This window comes from Rhinoraja longicauda, chromosome 20 (genome assembly GCF_053455715.1).
Source record: "Rhinoraja longicauda isolate Sanriku21f chromosome 20, sRhiLon1.1, whole genome shotgun sequence".
NCBI lineage: Eukaryota > Metazoa > Chordata > Chondrichthyes > Rajiformes > Arhynchobatidae > Rhinoraja > Rhinoraja longicauda.
The window spans coordinates 6,107,175-6,127,837 of NC_135972.1; the positions used below are offsets into that span (position 1 = coordinate 6,107,175).

Below are 20,663 nucleotides of genomic sequence, written 5' to 3' on the forward strand. Positions count from 1 at the left end.
CCACCGGTCGGTAGTCATTTAAACACGCTGGAGAGGCATTCTTTGGCACCGGTACAATGATGGATCTTTTGAAGCATGCAGGGACCACGGACTTTGCCAAGGAGAGGTTGAATATTGTGGTGAGCACTGGAGCAAGCTGAGTAGCACAAGACTTTAGTACTCGCCCAGATATACCATCTGGGCCTCCAGCTTTCCTCGTGTTCACACGCGTCAGAGCCCACCTCACCTCATGCTCGGACACCGAGAATGTGTGCACATCCCCGGCGGTGGATCCCCCTCCAGCCTCGCTAGCCAGCGCCCCTTCGGTGCTGTTTTTAGACGGCGAGCTGGTGGTGTTACCCGTCTCAAACCGTGCGTAAAAAGAGTTCAGGTCATCAGCTAAGGAGGAGCCGGCACTTCAGGTTGAGGGGGTGCTGGACCTGTAGCTAGTTATAGTCCGTAGCCCCTGCCAAAGGCGCCTGGTGTCCTGCTGCTCCATCTGTGACTCCATCTTGTCCCGGTACCTCTTTTTTGCATCCTTCACTGCCCTTCGCAGTCGGTAGGACTCTCCCTTGTAGTCGTCCATGTTGCCGGATGCCAGGCCGGAGTTGTAAGCAGCGGTGCGAGCATTCAAGGCCACGCGAATAGACCTGTCCACCCAGGGTTTTTGGTTAGGGAAGATACTGACCCTTACCGTGGGGATGATGGTATCGGCTATTGTGGCAATGAAGTCCGTAACCGCTTCCGCAAACTCATTTACGTCTCTGGAACTTGCTTGGAACATGTTCCAGTCGACTTCGCTCAGTGCATCTTGCAGCATGGCCTCTGAATGGTCAGCCCACCGCTTTACGTCCCTCGTCACTGTCGCTTCCCGTACTATCCGTTGTTTGTACTCCGGCAGCAGGAAAATGGCAGCGTGGTCAGATTTCCCAAAAGGAGGGAGAGAAACGGCCTTGTAGCCTTTCCTGAACGGCGTGTAGCAGTGGTCCAAAGTTCTTTCCCCCCTGGTGACACACGTGATGTGTTGGTAGAAGTTGGGCATGACCTTTTTGAGATTTCCCCTATTGAAGTCTCCAGCCACCAGCACAGCCGCATCAGGGTTCTTGTTTTGGTGTTGACACAACACATCGTGTAGGGTGGACAGTGCCACGTCGGTGTCCGCATGCGGTGGGATATAGACGGCTGTGATGATCACCGAGCTGAACTCCCGGGGTAGGTAGAATGGTCGGCATAGGATAGTTAGATGTTCCAGGTCCGGCGAGCAGGAACGAGAAAGCGTCTTAATATTCCCAGGATTACACCAGTTATTATTGGTCAAGAAGCAGACTCCTCCGCCCTTGGATTTCCCAGATTCTTTCGTTCTGTCCGCCCGGAAAACAGTGAAGGACTCGGATGGGCAGATCACCTGGTCAGGCACCAGCGGGGTCAGCCATGTTTCAGTCAGACAAAGGATGTTACAGTTCTTTATGTCCCTCTGGAATCTGATCCTTGCCCTCAGGTCATCCAGCTTGTTCTCCAGGGACTGGACGTTGGCCAGAAGTATGCTGGGCAGAGGTGGACGTAAGGCTTGGGTTCTCAGCCTGTTCCGAACCCCCCCCCTCGCTTCCCTCGGTGTTTTTTCCGACTTTCCCACTGACCTGCGCTCCCACTGCTGCTGCCGCGGTGCGCTCCTTTGATGATCTCTATCGGTATATCGGTGAGTAGATTTCTGTTTAATAGTGCTCCTGTAGCGCTCGAGTTTAATTTTACGAGCATTTCCCGGTCGTACATTGGTTAATGCTAAGTGCTAGCACACGCTAGAGCACTTAGGGATAATTTTAAAGTAAACATACCAGTTTAAAACGCACAGTTCCCGCAGAGCTACCACGACGGCGACTGGACTGGACCGCGCCATCAGCGAGATCTTCTAACTTAGGCCCTGTCTTTTTAGACTCAACAAGCCAGTCATTCCAGAAATCAATCTGTAACCTTTTGTTGCACTCCCCCATCACAAATATATATTCCTTCAGGCAAGACCTGTCGATAACATTCCAGATATTGTCTCACCTATGGAATTCTTATCTTCAAATCCAAAGGGGGAGGAGGGGATTTGGGCATTACTGTTAAACCTGGATTTATTGTCCATCCCTCACAAGTGTGGCTACCATTTGTCCACATACTATTTGTAAACATTTGGGGCTCCAGTAATGATCCTTGTGGTATCTTGTTAACTTCAGCTTCCCAACCTAGAAATAATCAGTTTATCCATACTCTTTTTTCAGCTGGTTAACCAATCCTCTATCCATGCTAATATATTACACGCAGCGGCAGGAGCTATTCATACAAAATATGAATTTGGGATCTTATAAAATCTATTTTGGATATCTAAAACACTATTATTTATGAGCTTCCCTTTATCTCTAATAAATCTTTCAAAGATTATTTCCTTTTTACAAACCCCTATAAACTCAGGTAAATTATGCTGGCTTTTAAAGTCTGCTTCATATTTCTTTAACATATTTCATTACTTTTCCAACCAAAGATGTTAGTTAGGCTAAGTGGCCCAAACTTGCTTTTTATCTATGTTCTCTTTTAAGGCTGCTGTATTTTCCAATCCCCAGGAGCTTTCCAGAATCTAGGGAATTTTTGAAAGATTCATTATTTTGCAGCCATGTATTTTAAGGCACAAGGATGTAGCGCTGCAGATCTGTCAGCCTTTTGATACACAGGGTTGATGTGACAAATAAAATACTTAAGTTGATGTTAAAATTCTTAAATATTTTTTACTTGGGAGAGATTTTTTCTGTATTGAATGATTAAAAAAAATTTTTAACCAAACTATTAATGATATTTAACCAAACTACTAATAAGCAATACCTCATATTTATTAAATTAATAAGATGAAAGAGAAATTGCACTTGACTATAAATTACATGTTGAGCACTGATGGAGCAGTTTGCTTCAAAACAAAATGTTTGCTGCTAGTGATAAATTGCATACAATGTACCTGTAAGCATTTGATACTTTCTTCCTGGCTTCATCAACTTCCTTTTGCATATCCTGGGCTTGTGACTTTTTAATTAAAAGCTTGTTAGTGAGATTCTGCTGTATCGTCATGATTTCATCTACAATTCTCATTAACTGCAACTCTTCCTGTGAATTATTACAAAAAAACAGTAGTTTGCATCAGCTGGCAAATTTACATTCATGTTAATGGAGAATCAGATGTATGCAAGTATCATCTGGAAAACAATGTGCCTAAGAAAAGCCATAAACCCAGAGAGTAATGTAGATTTTCACTCATATACCAAAAAAAATTGTTTATGTCAACCAAAGTAATCAAGGCAAAGATACAAAGCTGGGAAGCTCCAGTATTGTGATCATGGGATTAATTCATTCAACAAAGTCAATGCATTGTTTTTAAACACGAGGAGATTGGCCAATCTCTAAAATTGCACAAAATACCACAGGTATGTTCTCACCAAGGCCCTGGATTACTGGAATGAGATCTTTGCTCCTGTGCTCAATACTTTTGTAGTGAAGGCAAGCATATAATTTACTTCCTTAATGGCCTGCTTTCAGTGACTAGTGTAAAACAGGGGCCTCCAAACTTTTCAGCATGAGGGCCACATTATATATTCGGCACATTTTTGTGGGCCGTAGGAAAAAATAAAGAAGTGTGAGTTTTATAAATTTAATGAACTCAAAAAAAGTTTAGACTAGGTTACATTTGATTAGATTAGGGAAGGTTAAACTAGGTTAGGTTAGCTTAGGTTAGATTAGTTTACATTAGGTTTATATGGCAACAAATAAATAATATTCAATTTTTTAAAAGAGCTTGAAATATTGGAATATATATACAATTATTTATAAAACAGAAAAAATACAGTGACCACCACTGGGGAGAGTGTGGGAGGGGAGAGAGTGGGGGGGGGGGGAGAGGTGAGAGTGGGGGGGGGAAGAGGGGAGAGTGGGGGGGAGGGGAGAGTGGGGGGGGAGGGGAGAGTGGGGGGGGGGGGGGGAGAGGGGAGAGACGGGGGGGGGTGAGAGTGGGAGGGGGTAGAGAGTGGGGGGAGAGTCGGGGCAGAGGGAGCAGCGGGTGAGAGCGGGAAGGGAGCGGGTGACAGAGGGTCCGGTAAAGGAGCGCCACCACTTGCGGGGGCTGCTCCCTCCCTCTGTCTCTCCCTTTCTTTCCCCTCTCCCTCTCTCCCAGCACCACCGAGATCTGCGCCGCTGCTCCACTCTCTTCCCCGGCCCCGTCTCCCTCTAACGCAGCGAAATACGAACAAGCACAACTGTAGTGTTGTTCAGAAGCCCCACATCCCGGGGTGAGCGGCGGCGGCGAGGAGGGAAGCTGCACTTGTGTTTGTTCGTATTTCGCTGCGTTCGAGGGGGCCGGGGCCAGGGAAGAGAGTGGAGGAGCAGCGCAGATCTCACTGGCTCTGGGAGAGAGGGAGGGAGGGAGAGAGGGAGCAGCACCCGCTGACACCCTCCCCCTCCCCGCGCTCACCCGCTACTCCCTCTCTCTCTCTCTCTCTCTCCCCTCTCTCTCTCCACCCCCCTCTCTCTTCCCCCCCCCTCCTCTCTCTCCACCCCAGTCTCTCTTCCCCCCCCCCCCTCTCTCTCTCTCTCTCCCTCCCCCCCCCCGCAGGTTGAGCGGGAGCGAGGAGGGAAGTTTCCTTGAGTTTGTTTGCGAGGGGGCAATGCGATCTCTCGCCTTGTCCCGGCTCTGGGTCGATGGCAATCTGCTCTCCGGCAAACCTTTGCCGGCAGCTTCTGCCTCCAGTCCCCACTGCCGAAGAGCTTGCAGCGGGCCGGATAAAATCTCTTGGCGGGTCGGATGTGGCCCGCGGGTAAAAGAGCTTGCACATCAGCATTTCCCAATCTATCCCTATTTAATTAATACCTTTGTTTTCTTTAAGAATCCACCCTTTCCTTCTCAACTTTCATTTGAATTTCTCTTCTTTTCATTGATTGTGAGTTTCACTAATGCCACTAAATTGTCCATGTTCAATCCTATTCAGATATTCTTCATTGGTTTTGCTTTTCTCTCTCAAACTTCTCACTCTTCTGTCCTTACCGTAACCACTTCAACCATGCTCCCTTCCTGGGTTTTGTTTCCCTTGCGACAACATCATCACCCTCATGGGTCTCCAAACTTGGGTTTGAAATTGTAATGTACATCTTCAATTAACAAACTCAATGCTACATTCACTCCTTTTCTGTTCTTCCACATAGATTTTATTTTGACTTCCATGTATTACTGAAACAATTACATTAACCAAACTTGTAAATGGGCAAAGCTACGGCAAATCAGTCGTCGTAAATGCAAAATATTTTGAACTGCATAACAAATTAATTAATTAAGATACTGTACTGCCTGAACAAAAACTGCTTGAACACAAAAGCTTGAGATTACCCCAACTCTATTCTGCTATTTCTACATGTTTGTGATACGATCTCAGCATTTAGAGAGTTTCAGTTAGCTTGGCTAATACAATAGACAATAGGTGCAGGAGTAGGCCATTCAGCCCTTCGAGCCAGCACCGCCATTCAATGCGATCATGGCTGATCACTCCCAATCAGTACCCCGTTCCTGCCTTCTCCCCATACCCCCTCACTCCGCTATCCTTAAGAGCTCTATCCAGCTCTCTCTTGAAAGCATCCAATGAACTGGCCTCCACTGCCTTCTGAGGCAGAGAATTCCACACCTTCACCACTCTCTGACTGAAAAAGTTCTTCCTCATCTCAAAAGGATTACAAAATAAACAAAACTATCTTGTCCCCTCGATTTAACAGTATTATTTGTTTAAATTATTTAAAATATTTATCCTTTTGTTAGTGACCAAGGTTAAAGCCCAGAAGCAGGTTAATCTTGCAATTAATCAATCGACTAGCATATGCTGAAGCAAATACAGTGCAGTCAACAATAAGCCAGCACTATTTTGTAAATCTTGCAATACACGCCTACAATTAAAATGCCATTTCTTCCAAACTGTCCTAACATACTAACAATATGTACAAAAGTTAGTACAAATACAACAAAAAAAACCGATCTTATAATTGTTAACATAGCAAAATAGAAATATAATCCATTGCTTTGTGTAAACTAAGGAAGTAAAATTGTGCCTCAATTAATGGAAAAACAATTACAATTTCTGATGGGCTACATAATATACTGGGATTACAATAAATGTAGGAAACGAAATAATTCCTCAAAACAGATTTTAACTCAAGTAATGATGTACATCAAATAGTCAAAAAGTTCATGAATATACTTTCATTGTAGTTTCTGAATAAATTAGCTGTTCATTACCTTCTTTAACTTCACTATTTCTTTCTCGTCGTTTTCAATAGCTTCCTTCCATTTATGAATTTTTTTGATATCCTCTTTAATCTGATCAGACAAGTAGTCTAGCTGAATTGCCAACCGTGTTTTTTGGTTCTCAAATTCAGACCTGCAAAATAGTCAAGGATGTTTTCAATCTAGTTTAAAAACTTAAGCATTAATCTGCCCTATGCAAGATTATTGGCTTCCAAAATAAACCAGAGACTGATTATTGGTATTGTAAAATGTACACATTTTATAGATGAAAATTAGTCAGACCTTTTCTGAGCAATTTCTTCTAATTGCTTCACATGTTCGTCCTCATATTCACGGATATTTGCTACACCTATCTTGATGCAGAAATCTTCAAACACTCTATCTTCAACCTATTGTACAGAAGTTATTAGTCATCTGAATAAGATTTTCCCTTTAATCTTTTCCTAAAGACATGCAATGATAAGGATTTTTTTCTACTTTGGTGCAAGGGACAAACCAGCTGACATAGACTTGCTAGTCATACTGTACCCATCTAATTCCTTTAGCCAATATCTCAATGGAAATTAAAATCTGATGCAACTTTTAACAGAGTAAGATTATTGTCTGCAGACACAAGGAACTCCACATGCTGGTTTACAAATATAAAAAATCACAAGTACTGGAGTAAGTCAGCGGGTCAGGCAGCATCTCTGGAGGACATTGATAAGTGAAGTTTCAGATTGTAACCCTTCATTGAGAATCTATGCTATTAGCTGATATAGTCAATTAGAGATATTATATTTTGCTGTAGTAGAGATGGTTTCTTTTGTTGTTTTAGCTAATATAAAATGAATGCTTATTTTAGTGGAAAGCAGTAAGATGGATGCTTGTGGCAGAAATGTTATCCTTGGGAACAGAATGTGTTTGTCCCTTTACGAACGATAAGGAGTGTACAGAAGAGATGGGCTATTGTCCCTCTACTCTGTCTGACTGCGAGTGCTGTGTATTGAAACAGTAAAGCAAGGTCATGCAGCTACGAGATTGCTCGTCTATAGAGATAAGAAAGTTTCTTTCTTAGTAACAACTCCTTATTTGGGTGCGTGTGAAAGTAGGAAAAGTTTTGAATCCACTCTAGGTAAATTGATGCGTTTCTCTAAAAACATGTGACTTATATTAATGGTTTGGTTTCTGAGCATGTGACCTGTATCAATGATTTTGTCTTCTCTGTAACCATGGGAATTGTATTAGATGTGTAATTGGTCCTTGTATTAGATGTGTAATTGGTCCTTGATTTCTTTTTGTCACACCTCTCTTTTTCTGTATAAAAAAGTAAACAATCATGGAGAAGTTGTTCTTCCCCTCCCCTGAGTTGAGGTCTCTTCAGACACTAGTGTTGTGTCTGGAGATCTTCTCGGGAAGAACCCCATGGTGGAATAAATCTGATGTGCTAATCCAGTATCACGTGTGATTATTCAGACTGAAGGTAAAGAATTTGATTTAACATTATCAGCCAGATTATTGCCTGCCGGTTTATAACGTCTCTCTTATTATTGGGTATTGATCCAAATTGCCAATTCTAACGTTAGAGCCTACACCCAGAATCTCAGTAGGATATTCAGTTATACAGGATACCACAAATCAGGTTTTTTTTGTCCTTACACACACTTGTAAAATGGAGCACAGAAGACGATAATTAGGAATCGGACATATGGCCGACATATGGTTCAAGGCAAAAATCCCAAAATGAAGGTATTGGATATTTAAAAACAGTAAAAAACTTTGTCAAACTTTATAGCGATCAGAATAAATATTTCAGAGGTAATTGATCAGAAGCATATGTACGAACAAATCATTATTTATTTTATTTTTGACATTTATATTTCATTTGCAAATACTGGCAAATTTAAATTAACTAATAATTTAACCATAAATATTATTAATTTCCTTAGAGCGCCACTTAATCTTCCCACAATTCCTCAAATACTAACATTCTATAGTTTATATTTTGGAGTTCTTTTCACTTTGCATATTACAGATCCTTCTATTAGTCCTGTAACATAAAATGCATACTTAAATAAACGAGATAATCTGGTAGCATCTATTGTGTTCTTACATCATTCGTTTGGGACTGCATTTCCTGCATTTTCATCTCACGGCCCTCAAGATTTGATCTCAAAACTGCCAAATTGGACTTCAAATTAGCCAATGTACTTTCTAGTTTTGACTTTTCCTAAAAAAAAAAATCCAGATATTTGGTTATTTAGGATAGGTATGTTTTCATTTTATGACAGTAAGCAGTTGATATTTTTGACATGAAAATTCAGTAACAATATATGCGTTTTTAAAAAATGGCCAAATTGCTTAAATCTTCAATATGCTTGAAAATGGCCTGGGTCAATCTGCATAGAATGAATGCATGTTTATATTCCATACTTCAAAACTATTTTACACTAAAATATTTTGTGCCAGTTCTGGCTGTACTTGTTGAAAACAAACCGTGAGATTGCTCGAAAACGGCAAATGAGCCAGAAAGATAATTCTTGCAGTCTGCAATCAAACAGCAAGAATACCAGTGTTGCATTAATTGGGCAATAATTTTAGTCCAATATGAGGTGATTTTATTTTTGCTCAGAATGGTAAATGGGTGATATATGGAACTATGGAACTCACTACCCCAAACCGTCAGAGACTCCTCCTCACTCACCACATTCAAAACATCACTGAAGTCTCACCTGTTCAGCACTGCCTTCAACCACTGACCGTCACCTCACCTTCTGTCTCCTTTTTCTGTACGTTTACTTATTTATCTATTTATTCACTTCTCTATGTTCTAGTAATCCCTGTAAAGCGTCTTTAAGTGTTTGAAAAGCGCTATATAAATGTAATGCATTATTATTATTATTATAATCCTATATATCATAGAGAGAAAAATTCTACAATATTTCAGAAATAAGTAAATGAAGAGAGGATGGGATTTTCAGATCTTCCTGCTTTGGCAAGCTTTCCTCATCTATAATTATTCTATAATTTTAATGTATCCTTACCATATGACGATTAGTCAAATGCTTCTTCTTAGTTTGCTCCAGGTCACTCAAGGAATATCTCATCCGGGTCTCTGTACCCTTGGCTTGAGCCTGCAACTGCCTTAATTCGGCTTCTTTCCTGTTTATTTTTAGCAGGTCCTATAAGTTGAGAGTGACAACCACATCAACTTTCTGAACCACTGTCTTTGTCATGAATCTCTTTTTCATTGTGTTCATGATAGCTAATCGTTCGTACATAAAATGCAACTTTAACAATGATGTAACTCACCCGGAGCTCATTTTTTAGCTTATCCTTCATTTCTCTCAGCTGGCTGATCCCTTTCTCATCCCAGCACCTGGCTTTAAACTTTAGATCACTGGAGCCCCCAGAGATAACACCAGACTTCAGGAAGAGTGTTCCATCCAATGTCACAGTCTGCATTATAGAAAGAGTGAATATAGACTTGCTTTGAAATGACAGGTAAACTCACTGGTATGAAAAATTTGTTGAGACCAACTACTTAACCTACTGTGTTTATGTTGTTAGTTCCACTGTCACCCTCGATTCAGTCACTCTACACAAATCTAAGCAATCTGTTTTAAAGTTAACCGTTAAAATGTTCAAAAGAGCATCAAACATATTTTAAAGGTAGTCCCTTGATGAAGTGTGTAAGCACAGGGAAAAAAACTCCATAATGCAATGCTATGATAATAGACAATAGACAATAGGTGCAGGAGTAGGCCATTCAGCCCTTCGAGCCAGCACCGCCATTCAATGCAATCATGGCTGATCACTCTCAATCAGTACCCCGTTCCTGCCTTCTCCCCATACCCCCTCACTCCGCTATCCTTAAGAGCTCTATCCAGCTCTCTCTTGAAAGCATCCAACGAACTGGCCTCCACTGCCTTCTGAGGCAGAGAATTCCACACCTTCACCACTCTGACTGAAAAAGTTCTTCCTCATCTCCGTTCTAAATGGCCTACCCCTTATTCTTAAACTGTGGCCCCTTGTTCTGGACTCCCCCAACATTGGGAACATGTTTCCTGCCTCTAATGTGTCCAATCCCCTAATTATCTTATATGTTTCAATAAGATCCCCCCTCATCCTTCTATATTCCAGTGTATACAAGCCTAATTGCTCCAGCCTTTCAACATACGACAGTCCCGCCATTCCGGGAATTAACCTAGTGAACCTACGCTGCACGCCCTCAATAGCAAGAATATCCTTCCTCAATATTATATCTGATTACTAATCCAGGGCATATATAATTTGCAAATTTTATACATGCAATTTATTTTTGTACCTTCAGTCTTTCTGGTCCATCGAATGCAATTATTCTGGCTTCGTTCAGGTTTTCACAAACTAGTCCATTGCCACAAACAAACTGTACCACTTTCTTCAACTGCGGTGATACACACTGAATCACATCAATCATCATTTTGGCTCCTTTAATTTCACGCAACTGTTCATTGATTGGTTTTATCTGCAATTTTTTTTAAAGAAGTTAAACTGACTAATGTTTTTCATTTACTTTTTTGTACAAGGGAAGTTCTTCCAATGGAACCACCTATATAAATGTAGTAACAACCAGCACAATTGTAGTGTTCTGGTTATAATAAAAAAAGAACTGCAAATGCTGATTTATACCAAAGATAGCCAAAAAATGCAGAAGTAACTCAGCAGATTAGGCAGTATTTCTGGAGAAATGGATAGGTGACGTTTCCGGTCGGGAAGAAGGTGACAGTTCAGGTCTAAAGGGCCCCGACCCGAATGTCACACATCCATTTTTTCCAGAGATGCTGCCTAATCCACCAAGTTATTCAAGGATTTTGTGTCTTTAATGTTTTTAATGTTCAGGAGGTGATTTCCATCTTTAATGTCGGTAGTACAGCCTCTGGGCAAATTGATTAAGGCCTATCATCTGGGAGAGATCAATCTTTTAAAATCAGGCCTCAGCATCTAAGAAGCGATGAGCAGTCTGTTTGGAAATTGGGGTGAGGGGGGGGGGGGGACATCCAATTGGCTGTGTTGGACAGCATGCTGCAGGAAGAGCTGATCTGTGGTGGGAATGTGGAAAGACAATAGACAATAGGTGCAGGAGGAGGCCATTCGGCCCTTCGAGCCAGCACCGCCATTCAATGTGATCATGGCTGATCATTCTCAATCAGTACCCCGTTCCTGCCTTCTCCCCATGCCCCCTGACTCCGCTATCTTTAAGAGCTCTATCTAGCTATCTCTTGAATGCATTCAGAGAATTGGCCTCCACTGCCTTCTGAGGCACAGAATTCCAGATTCACAACTCTCTGAGTGAAAAAGTTTTTCCTCATCCCAGTTCTAAATGGCCTACCCCTTATTCCTAAACTGTGGCCCCTTGTTCTGGACTCCCCCAACATTGGGAACATTGGCCTCTAACGTGTCCAACCCCTTAATAATCTTATACGTTTCGATAAGATCTCCTCTCATCCTTCTAAATTCCAGTGTATACAAGCCTAGTCGCTCCAGTCTTTCAACATAGGACAGTCCCGCCATTCCGGGAATTAACCTAGTAAACCTACGCTGCACGCCCTCAATAGCAAGAATATCCTTTCTCAAATTTGGAGACCAAAACTGCACACAGTACTCCAGGTGCGGTCTCACTAGGGGCCTGTACAACTGCAGAAGGATCTCTTTGCTCCTATACTCAACTCCTCTTGTTATGAAGGCCAACATTCCATTGGCTTTCTACACTGCCTGCTGTACCTGCATGCTTCCTTTCAGTGACTGATGCACTAGGACACCCAGATCTCGTTGTACGTCCCCTTTTCCTAACTGGACACCATTCAGATAATACTCTGCCTTCCTATTCTTACCACCAAAGTGGATAACCTCACACATATCCACATTAAACTGCATCTGCCATGCATCCGCCCACTCACACAACCTGTCCAAGTCACCCTGCAACCTCATAGCATCTTCATCACAGTTCACACTACCACCCAGCTTTGTATCATCTGCAAATTTGCTAATGGTACTTTTAATCCCTTCATCCAAGTCATTAATGTATATTGTAAATAGCTGCGGTCCCAGCACCGAGCCTTGCGGTACCCCACTGGTTACTGCCTGCCATTCTGAAAGGGACCCATTTATCCCCATTCTTTGCTTTCTGTCTGTCAACCAATGTTCTATCCATGTCAGTACCCTACCTCCAATACCATGTGCTCTAATTTTGCCCACTAATCTCCTATGTGGAACCTTGTCAAAGGCTTTCTGAAAATCAAGGTACACCACATCCACCGGCTCTCCCGTCAATTTTCCTAGTTTCATCCTCAAAGAATTCCAGAAGATTGGTCAAGCATGATTTCCCCTTCGTAAATCCATGCTGACTCGGAACAATCTTGTTACTACTATCCAAATGTTCCGCAATTTCGTTTTTTATAATTGACTCCAGCATCTTCCCCACCACTGATGTCAGAGTAACTGGTCTATAATTTCCCGTTTTCTCTCTCCCTCCTTTCTTAAAAAGTGGGATAACATTAGCTACTCTCCAATCCACAGGAACTGATCCTGAATCTATAGAACATTGGAAAATGATCACCAATGCGTCCACAATTTCTAGCGCCACCTCCTTAAGTATTCTGGGATGCAGACCATCAGGCCCTGGGGATTTATCAGCCTTCAGTCCCATCAGTCTACCCAACACCATTTCCTGCCTAATGTGGATTTCCTTCAGTTCCTCCGTCACCCTAGGATCTCTGGCCACTAGAACATCTGGGAGATTGCTTGTATCTTCCATAGTGAAGACAGATCCAAAGTACCGGTTCAACCCGTCTGCCATTTCCTTGTTCCCCATAATAAATTCCCCCACTTCTGTCTTCAAGGAACCCACATTTGCCTTGACTATTTTTTTCCTCTTTACATACCTAAAAAAGCTTTTACTATCCTCGTTTATATTATTGGCTAGTTTACCCTCGTACCTCATCTTTTCTCCCCGTATTGCCTTCTTAGTCATCTTCTGTTGCTCTTTAAAAGAGTCCTAATCCTCTGGCTTCCCACTCTTCTTTGCTTTGTTGTACTTCTTCTCTTTTATTTTTATGCTGTTCTTGACTGCTCTTGTCAGCCACAGGTGCCTCTTACTCCCCTTGGAATCTTTCCTCCTCTTTGGGATAAATTGATCCTGCAACTTCTGCATTATTCCCAAGAATACCTGCCATTGCTGTTCCACCGTCATCCCTGCTAGGGGCTTCTTCCAGTCAAATCTGGCCAGCTCCTGCCTCTGTAATCCCCTTTGCTATACTGTAATACTGACACTTCCGATTTTCCATTCTCCCTCTCAATTTGTAGAGTAAAACTTATCATATTGTGATCACTGCATCCTAATGGCTCTTTTACCTTGATTCCCCTTATCAGATCAGGTTCATTACACAACACTAAATCCAGAATTGCCTTCTCCCTAGTAGGCTCCAGTACAAGCTGTTCTAAGAATCCATCTCGGAGACACTCCACAAACTCTCTTTTTTGCTGGGGTCCATTACCAACCTGATTTTCCCAGTCTACCTGCATGTTGAAATTTCCCATAACCACCGTAGCATTACATTTGCGACATGCCAATTTTAGCTCCTGATTGAACTTGCACCCTATGTCGAGGCTACTGTTTGGGGGCCTGTAGGTAACTCCCATTAGGGTCTTTTTACCCTTACAATTCCTCATTTCTATCCATACTCATTCTACATCTCCTGATTCTATGTCACCCCTTGCAAGGGAATTAAAAGAGATTAATTAGGGTTAAAGGATCAGCAACAAGACACAGAAAGATCAAATTATGCTTATGGGGCAGTCCAAAATGTTACATATAAATCTTTTGTTGGTTTCAGATGAATTTCTAGAGATTCTCTTAAAGAACACTAATTTTTATTATTTTGTGCAGTGAATGGGTTTAATGTCTGTGTGGATCAAGGTAGTAACTGGGTTGATCACATTATTTCAAAATGCACTAAATTACCAAGTTCTCACTTGTTTACTGTGGATGTGCCGAATGTTAGCAATAAAAATTCAAAAACCTAAAAATAAAATGCAAATGTTGAAAATCTAACATAAAAACGGAAAATGCTGTAAGTACTTAGCAGGTCAAGCTGCATTTGTGGGAAGAGAAAAAGAGTGGATGTTTCAGGTTGAAGACCATTAGAACCAGGAAGGAGAGAAAAGAAGTTTGTGAAGCTGCAGGGAGGATGTCACTGATAGGGTAAATCAGAGTATCTGCATGGATAAGCTGTAAACAAGGTGAATGGGACATTAGTGAATGAATGGGAACTTTTTGACAACGGAAATAAAAGATCAAAGGAACATTGAAGTTGCATAATGCTGGTTTGTATTTTGTTTTTTTCTGCTTTTATTTGAAGTAGCTAACAACCTTTGGATTAAAGAATAATAGCAATTTTAGATCCCAACTTACTGCTCTGTACTTCCTGAAATAAATAAAACAGGGCAGTAGAGGATGCAAATCAGGAATCATTATATTTGTGCAACATGTGGTGTTTTTAAACTTACTTCAAGATAATCTAGAGCTAAGAAAGTCTCTGGCTCAGCTCGTTCCTCTTTCAAATACCGAATACAATCCCTAGCCGTTTTCTCAGTAGCAACCACAATGGCATTAACGTATCTTCCAAAGACTTTGGTGACAGCTAGCTGGTACCTTTTGTGGATAGGATGACAGAGATCTACAAGTTTTCCGTACTGTGGAGCAATGAATAAAAAAAAGTGTTTATTACTCTCCACCCAATCTGATTTATTTTGAGATTTTAAGTGATCAGAGATTTTGGTAGTTTAATGGCTACGGTCTGTTAGTTTGTTGACCTCTTTATCACTTACATTGGAACCCAAGTAGCTCTTATCGAGATTTTTCAATCTATCTTTACCTAAAAACCTAATTTGGTTTCTGAAAATTAAGTTGCCACTTATGCCAAAGTAATTTCACTGATTCAAATCTTTTCTCGAATATGGAAAATTGCTTCCAATAATATGCAATGCATGCTCAAGAGTTACTTCTGTAATTTTCAGCATTTTATGTATGATCCATAGATTATATTGATGACTCATGTAAAAGCAGGATATCACACCACTGAGTGGCAAGAAACCTTTTCTTTTCTTCACATATCAATTAGACACCAGTAATATTACTTCTTCCCAAATGTATCCAGTGAGTCTGAAATTCCAAGACCCAATCGGGGTGGTTATTTAATAGAAAGGCTGAAAATTGGGCAGAATTACACAGTCACGGTACTGCTTTGCAAGGTCCATTTTCCTGTGAAAGAGCTGTGGCTGCCACTCACTCCACATAAAGACAGCAGCATGAAATTAGATACAAGGCCTTTTTATGGAAATTTATACATACAAAAATCTCCAAAATTATGCTGCAATAACTGATCTTCCCACATCTGGAGCCAAAATATTTTCTTTTCGAGATGTAGGCTAACTTAGGCAGAACACGCTGGACTGTTAAGGGCCTGTCCCACTTAGGTGATTTTAAGGCGACTGCCGACGACTAGGCTGTCGCCGAACGTTCGCCAGGGTGTCGCAGGCATGATCGTGAGGAGTCTTCAATGAATCGTAGCGGATCTCGGCGCGTAGCAGAAAAAATTCCCAGATTGAAAATTCTCGGCAACAGCTGACTTGCCGCCAGGTATCGTAGCTTATTGCGGGCGCTGTCGCATGCTGTCCCCAGGTTTGCTAGGTTGTCGCAGATGCATTTAGAAGCACGTAATATTCAATTAAGAAAAGGCGTTTGAAGATACCAGAAGATAGTTTTGTTTAACCAATTTATTTACCATCAGGACATTTGACAGGTAGATTGGAGGCGACAGTTTGACGGTCAGGTAAGCATAGGAATTTTGCGATGTGTCCGAAGACGGTGTAATCTCTTAGCCAGGTGCTAGTTTTACAAAAAAAGTAACTTGTATCGACCTGACTCGGCATTGTCGTGGTCATTGTCGTAGGGTAAACGAAAATTTCAGCGATCTGCTACGACTTTGACAGTCACCTTAAAAATCCCGTAACTGGGACAGGCCCTGTACACATTACAAAGTCTAATAAGATCTGGTACCAAAATGCCAAAAGGTTCCAATAACTATGCAAATAATTGAAAGCAAACTTTGTGATGGAGTCAATAAGATTGAACAGTCACAATTGAGGGATACAATCTCATTCTTATCAATATAACAACCCCACCAAATCACAGGCCCAACATAATATTTAATTTAATTTGTAATATTTTAGTGGAGATCATTTGTTTGTGATGACACTTACCACAGAATCTGGATACAAACGCTTAAAACTCTCAAGTATCTCAGCTTTCCTCTGCTGGCGATATCCTTCATGGTGAGCAATCCCAGCATTCTGTAGCTCACCAGCTACCTCATTTAGTTTTTCACTGACTTCACTAATACGTTGCTTTGCATTCTGTATTTCATTAGTCAAGTCTTCTTCCCGTTGTTTCTGCTCAACCAGAGAAGCTCTAGTTTTGAAAACATTTACATTTGGATGCTGGTATAAAATGCTTGAAAGTGCAAACATATTCCCCATTATTCTATTCTACTATAGAAATTGCAAATTGGAAAAATCATCCCCTTCAATGTAGACAAACACACTAAAAACATTTTTTTAAACAGACAATTGAATTGTTACTTTGGCAACTGGGTATGTACCTTATCAGTCATTCCATGTGTCTCTCAATTCCCAACTACCCTGCAAATTTAAAACATTTGTTTTCTCACTTTTCCAGCTCCAATAAAAGGTCCCGGTCTCAGAAGACGTACTCATGTTAGTCATTGCCTCATGTAACTCTGCCCTTATACCTCAACGGGCTCACGGCCTGTTTATGATTTTGAGCTTTTTATTTTCATCGCCCCTGCCTCCATACGAAGTTCTTCGGCAAGGTGTCCAGATGCCCCATCAATGACGTCTTCTCAGATCTCAAACGTTTTCTTCCTCTTGGGCACCTCCTTTGGGCCTTTTACCCTCCCTGGTTCGTTCATCCCTCCTCACCAACCCACCCCTCCTGACGCCATGCCCTGCAACCGCAGTAAGTGCAACACTTGTACTTATGCCTCCTCCTCCTCCACCATCCAGGAACCTACAAAGCCATTCCAGGTGAGGCAAAGATTCATGAGCAGCTTATCAATGCTCCCGATATAGCCTCCTCTACTGGCCAACCATTTTGCAGAGCACCTAGCCTGTATCCGTAGCGGCTATCCCAAGTTCCAATTCCCGATTCCCTTCTCCATCCTCTGCCTTCTCCACTGCCACGGTAAGGACCAACACAAATTAGAGGACCACCTCACATTCTGCATGAGTGATCTACAACCCAATAGCATGAATATTGAATTTTCCAATTTTAGGTAGCCTTCCCTCTGGGAATTTTCACTACCTCCACTTTCTCTATAACATTTCCTACCCTCCACCAGTCCTCCCATTTTTATCCCCTCTTCCATACCCCTTTCAACTCTTCACCTGCTATTTTCATCCCTCTCTTGGTTCCACTGTCTCTACGCACAGTTCACCTAGTCTTCCCTCTCCCTCTCCAATTAGTTCTGGTTTCCATTACCTTCTTTACTTCCCCGATCCTAGCACTGGTAGACAGTGTTCTTGCTTATCACCCTCCAGCAGCTGTCTCTACCATCCCACCCTTCTCCTCAACTGGCCCCATCAGCTTCTCCTTTTCTGTGCCTACATCTATCATCCACCAGCCCGTCTCCCAACTGGATGACCTACCTATCATCCTTCACCCCTCCTCCGTCCACCATTTCTGGCCTGCCTTCACATTGTGTGATAATTTAACATCAAATTATCGGATAATTTCCCTTCTGCTATTTGTTGTGTTTATCAGAGAATTCCATACTTTTCTTCTGAAGCTGAACAACTAATTGAAAGATCAATTTTGTGCAGTGCAGTTCAGTGCAGTTTTGGTCTCCAAATTTGAGGAAGGATATTCTTGCTATTGAGGGCGTGCAGCGTAGGTTCACTAGGTTGATTCCCGGAATGGCGGGACTGTCGTATGTTGAAAGGCTGGAGCAATTAGGCTTGTATACACTGGAATTTAGAAGGATGAGGGGGGATCTTATTGAAACGTATAAGATAATTAGGGGATTGGACACATTAGAGGCAGGAAACATGTTCCCAATGTTGGGGGAGTCCAGAACAAGGGGCCACAGTTTAAGAATAAGGGGTAGGCCATTTAGAACGGAGATGAGGAAGAACTTTTTCAGTCAGAGAGTGGTGAAGGTGTGGAATTCTCTGCCTCAGAAGGCAGTGGAGGCCAGTTCGTTGGATGCTTTCAAGAGAGAGCTGGATAGAGCTCTTAAGGATAGCGGAGTGAGGGGGTATGGGGAGAAGGCAGGAACGGGGTACTGATTGAGAGTGATCAGCCATGATCGCATTGAATGGCAGTGCTGGCTCGAAGGGCTGAATGGCCCACTCCTGCACCTATTGTCTATTGTCTATTGTCAAGCAAATACAAAAATTTATATAACAGAAATCAGCCATAGAATTATCAGGTTATGCAAGTCTTTAGCTGACCTCAGCAAAAAATCTTGTAAAAGATCTATTACTCTTTCGTGAGATTGAAGACCTACTTGCAGATATTAATATATTCTTCCAGCTTTTCTGATCTTTTCATATAATCGTCTATTTCCAGCTCTGTGTGTCTAATTCGAACCTGAAAATGAAATTTGTCTATATATTAATATTTTTAGTAATTGTTAATTAGCATTGACAAAAATGGTTTATTAAAATGAAATCAATCCTACAGAGTAAAATGAAACTTCAAAGGCCAATCTTAATTTTATTACCTTTCTCAACTCTGCCTTTCAGTCTCTTGATTAACATCTTATTTCAGGCCAAAAAATCTCACACATTTGCAGATAAAATGCTACTATATTATCAACTCACTTCATCATAATTCTCTAATTCAATCATGGAGACTGGATTTGTACGTTGTTTTTGTTTGCAAAAATTGTATTCAGTGATTATTCTTACACATGATTATATGGGGATATTTGGCACAGTAGCAGGCCATTTGACTGAAACAGCATATACCATTAACTTTCCTCCCTTTGTAGAAATAAGTAACTGCAGATGCTGATTACACAAAAGGGCGCACAAAGCTGAAGTATCTCAGCGGGTCAGGCAACATATCTGGAGACCATGGATAGGTGACATTTTGGGTCAGGACCCTTCTTCAGACTGATTATTTGAATAAGGGTCTCAACCCGAAATGTCACTATCCATGTTCTCTAGTTTGGTAAAGATTTTTCTTCTGAAATCAATGATGGATTTCTTTGAATTTGAAATGAATTAAGGACTTCAAAGCCAAAGTACTTTTAAACTGTCACCATTTCAAAACTGAAAAAGAAAATTGTGCAGAGCAAATCTTAGAAATATTTATAATCATAAATGATCAGATAAATTATTTTTTCATCTATTTTAGGTGTTGGTTGATGAATGTTAGTCAAGGAAACCTTAAAATCTTTCAATAGTGCCAGGGGAGTAAAAGGAAATATTGGGGGCTAGATTTAACATTTTATGAAGAGACAATACTTCTGAGCACTCTCTCAGAATGTTCAAATTTATGGGGCAAAGTCGAATGTACCTATTGGCATTACCTCAAGCCATGATGGCAAATCAATATCATATCTGTGCTATCTATTTAAACAATACTCCACTCCCACCACATTTCTACTTTCCTAAAACTAGTTACCGTTTTCCCATAAAATATGCCAGAGGTATTTCTTCCACCTCTCTCAACAACAAAACACTCCATAGTCTAATAAATCACGATAAAGAAATTTTTGTTATCCTTCACCAAATTCTTTTGCCACATGTCAAAACCAGGTTAAAGTCTGCAAAAATCTGAGAACCTTATTGAAGGCATTCCTGATGGATTCTTTCACGTGATATTCCAACCAAATAACATCAGATCATGGTGAGGTACACTGCCCCTGTTTTTATACCAATAACCACCATGCAACTATATTTTATAACCATGAGCAAACAACAAAAATAACTCAACCAGTGAGTTGCGGTAGTTGTAGTGGCGGAGAGTAGTTGATGGTTTGCAGTAAGCTGCTTATAGTGGCGAGAGGGAGTGGAGAGGATTCTGGAGAGGGAGAAACTTTGATTGCATGTGAAATCGTATCTCACTGAAATTACACAAGTAATCAATACTAACACTCACTTTCCAAGCTGTCAACAGCAGTCTAATTTTGTATCAGGAACCACTTTTATTGAAATACCCACTGCCCAAAAGTTCAGTCAAATATAGGGATTATCCTGTATTAAATGGGGCGCAGGAATTTGTGTTCGGGAATTTCTTCTTCAGAATGCTACAGGTATAGACAATAGACAATAG

The 20,663-nt window shown here is 41.3% G+C and overlaps 1 protein-coding gene across 1 annotated transcript in view; it reads right to left on the minus strand.

The window, feature by feature from the left end:
• The window catches only part of LOC144603522 (structural maintenance of chromosomes protein 1B-like), a 55,690-nt gene that overhangs the window by 19,333 nt on the left and 15,694 nt on the right, over positions 1–20,663 (minus strand). Inside the window, exons 8-17 of the mRNA XM_078416829.1 lie at positions 18,889–18,971; positions 16,565–16,772; positions 14,810–14,995; positions 10,590–10,769; positions 9,575–9,721; positions 9,307–9,444; positions 8,376–8,492; positions 6,566–6,672; positions 6,275–6,416; positions 2,966–3,111 (exon numbers count right to left, since the gene is read on the minus strand). Of these exons, the coding sequence (XP_078272955.1) occupies positions 2,966–3,111; positions 6,275–6,416; positions 6,566–6,672; positions 8,376–8,492; positions 9,307–9,444; positions 9,575–9,721; positions 10,590–10,769; positions 14,810–14,995; positions 16,565–16,772; positions 18,889–18,971 (1,454 nt within the window). The remainder of the gene's footprint in view (positions 1–2,965; positions 3,112–6,274; positions 6,417–6,565; positions 6,673–8,375; positions 8,493–9,306; positions 9,445–9,574; positions 9,722–10,589; positions 10,770–14,809; positions 14,996–16,564; positions 16,773–18,888; positions 18,972–20,663) is intronic.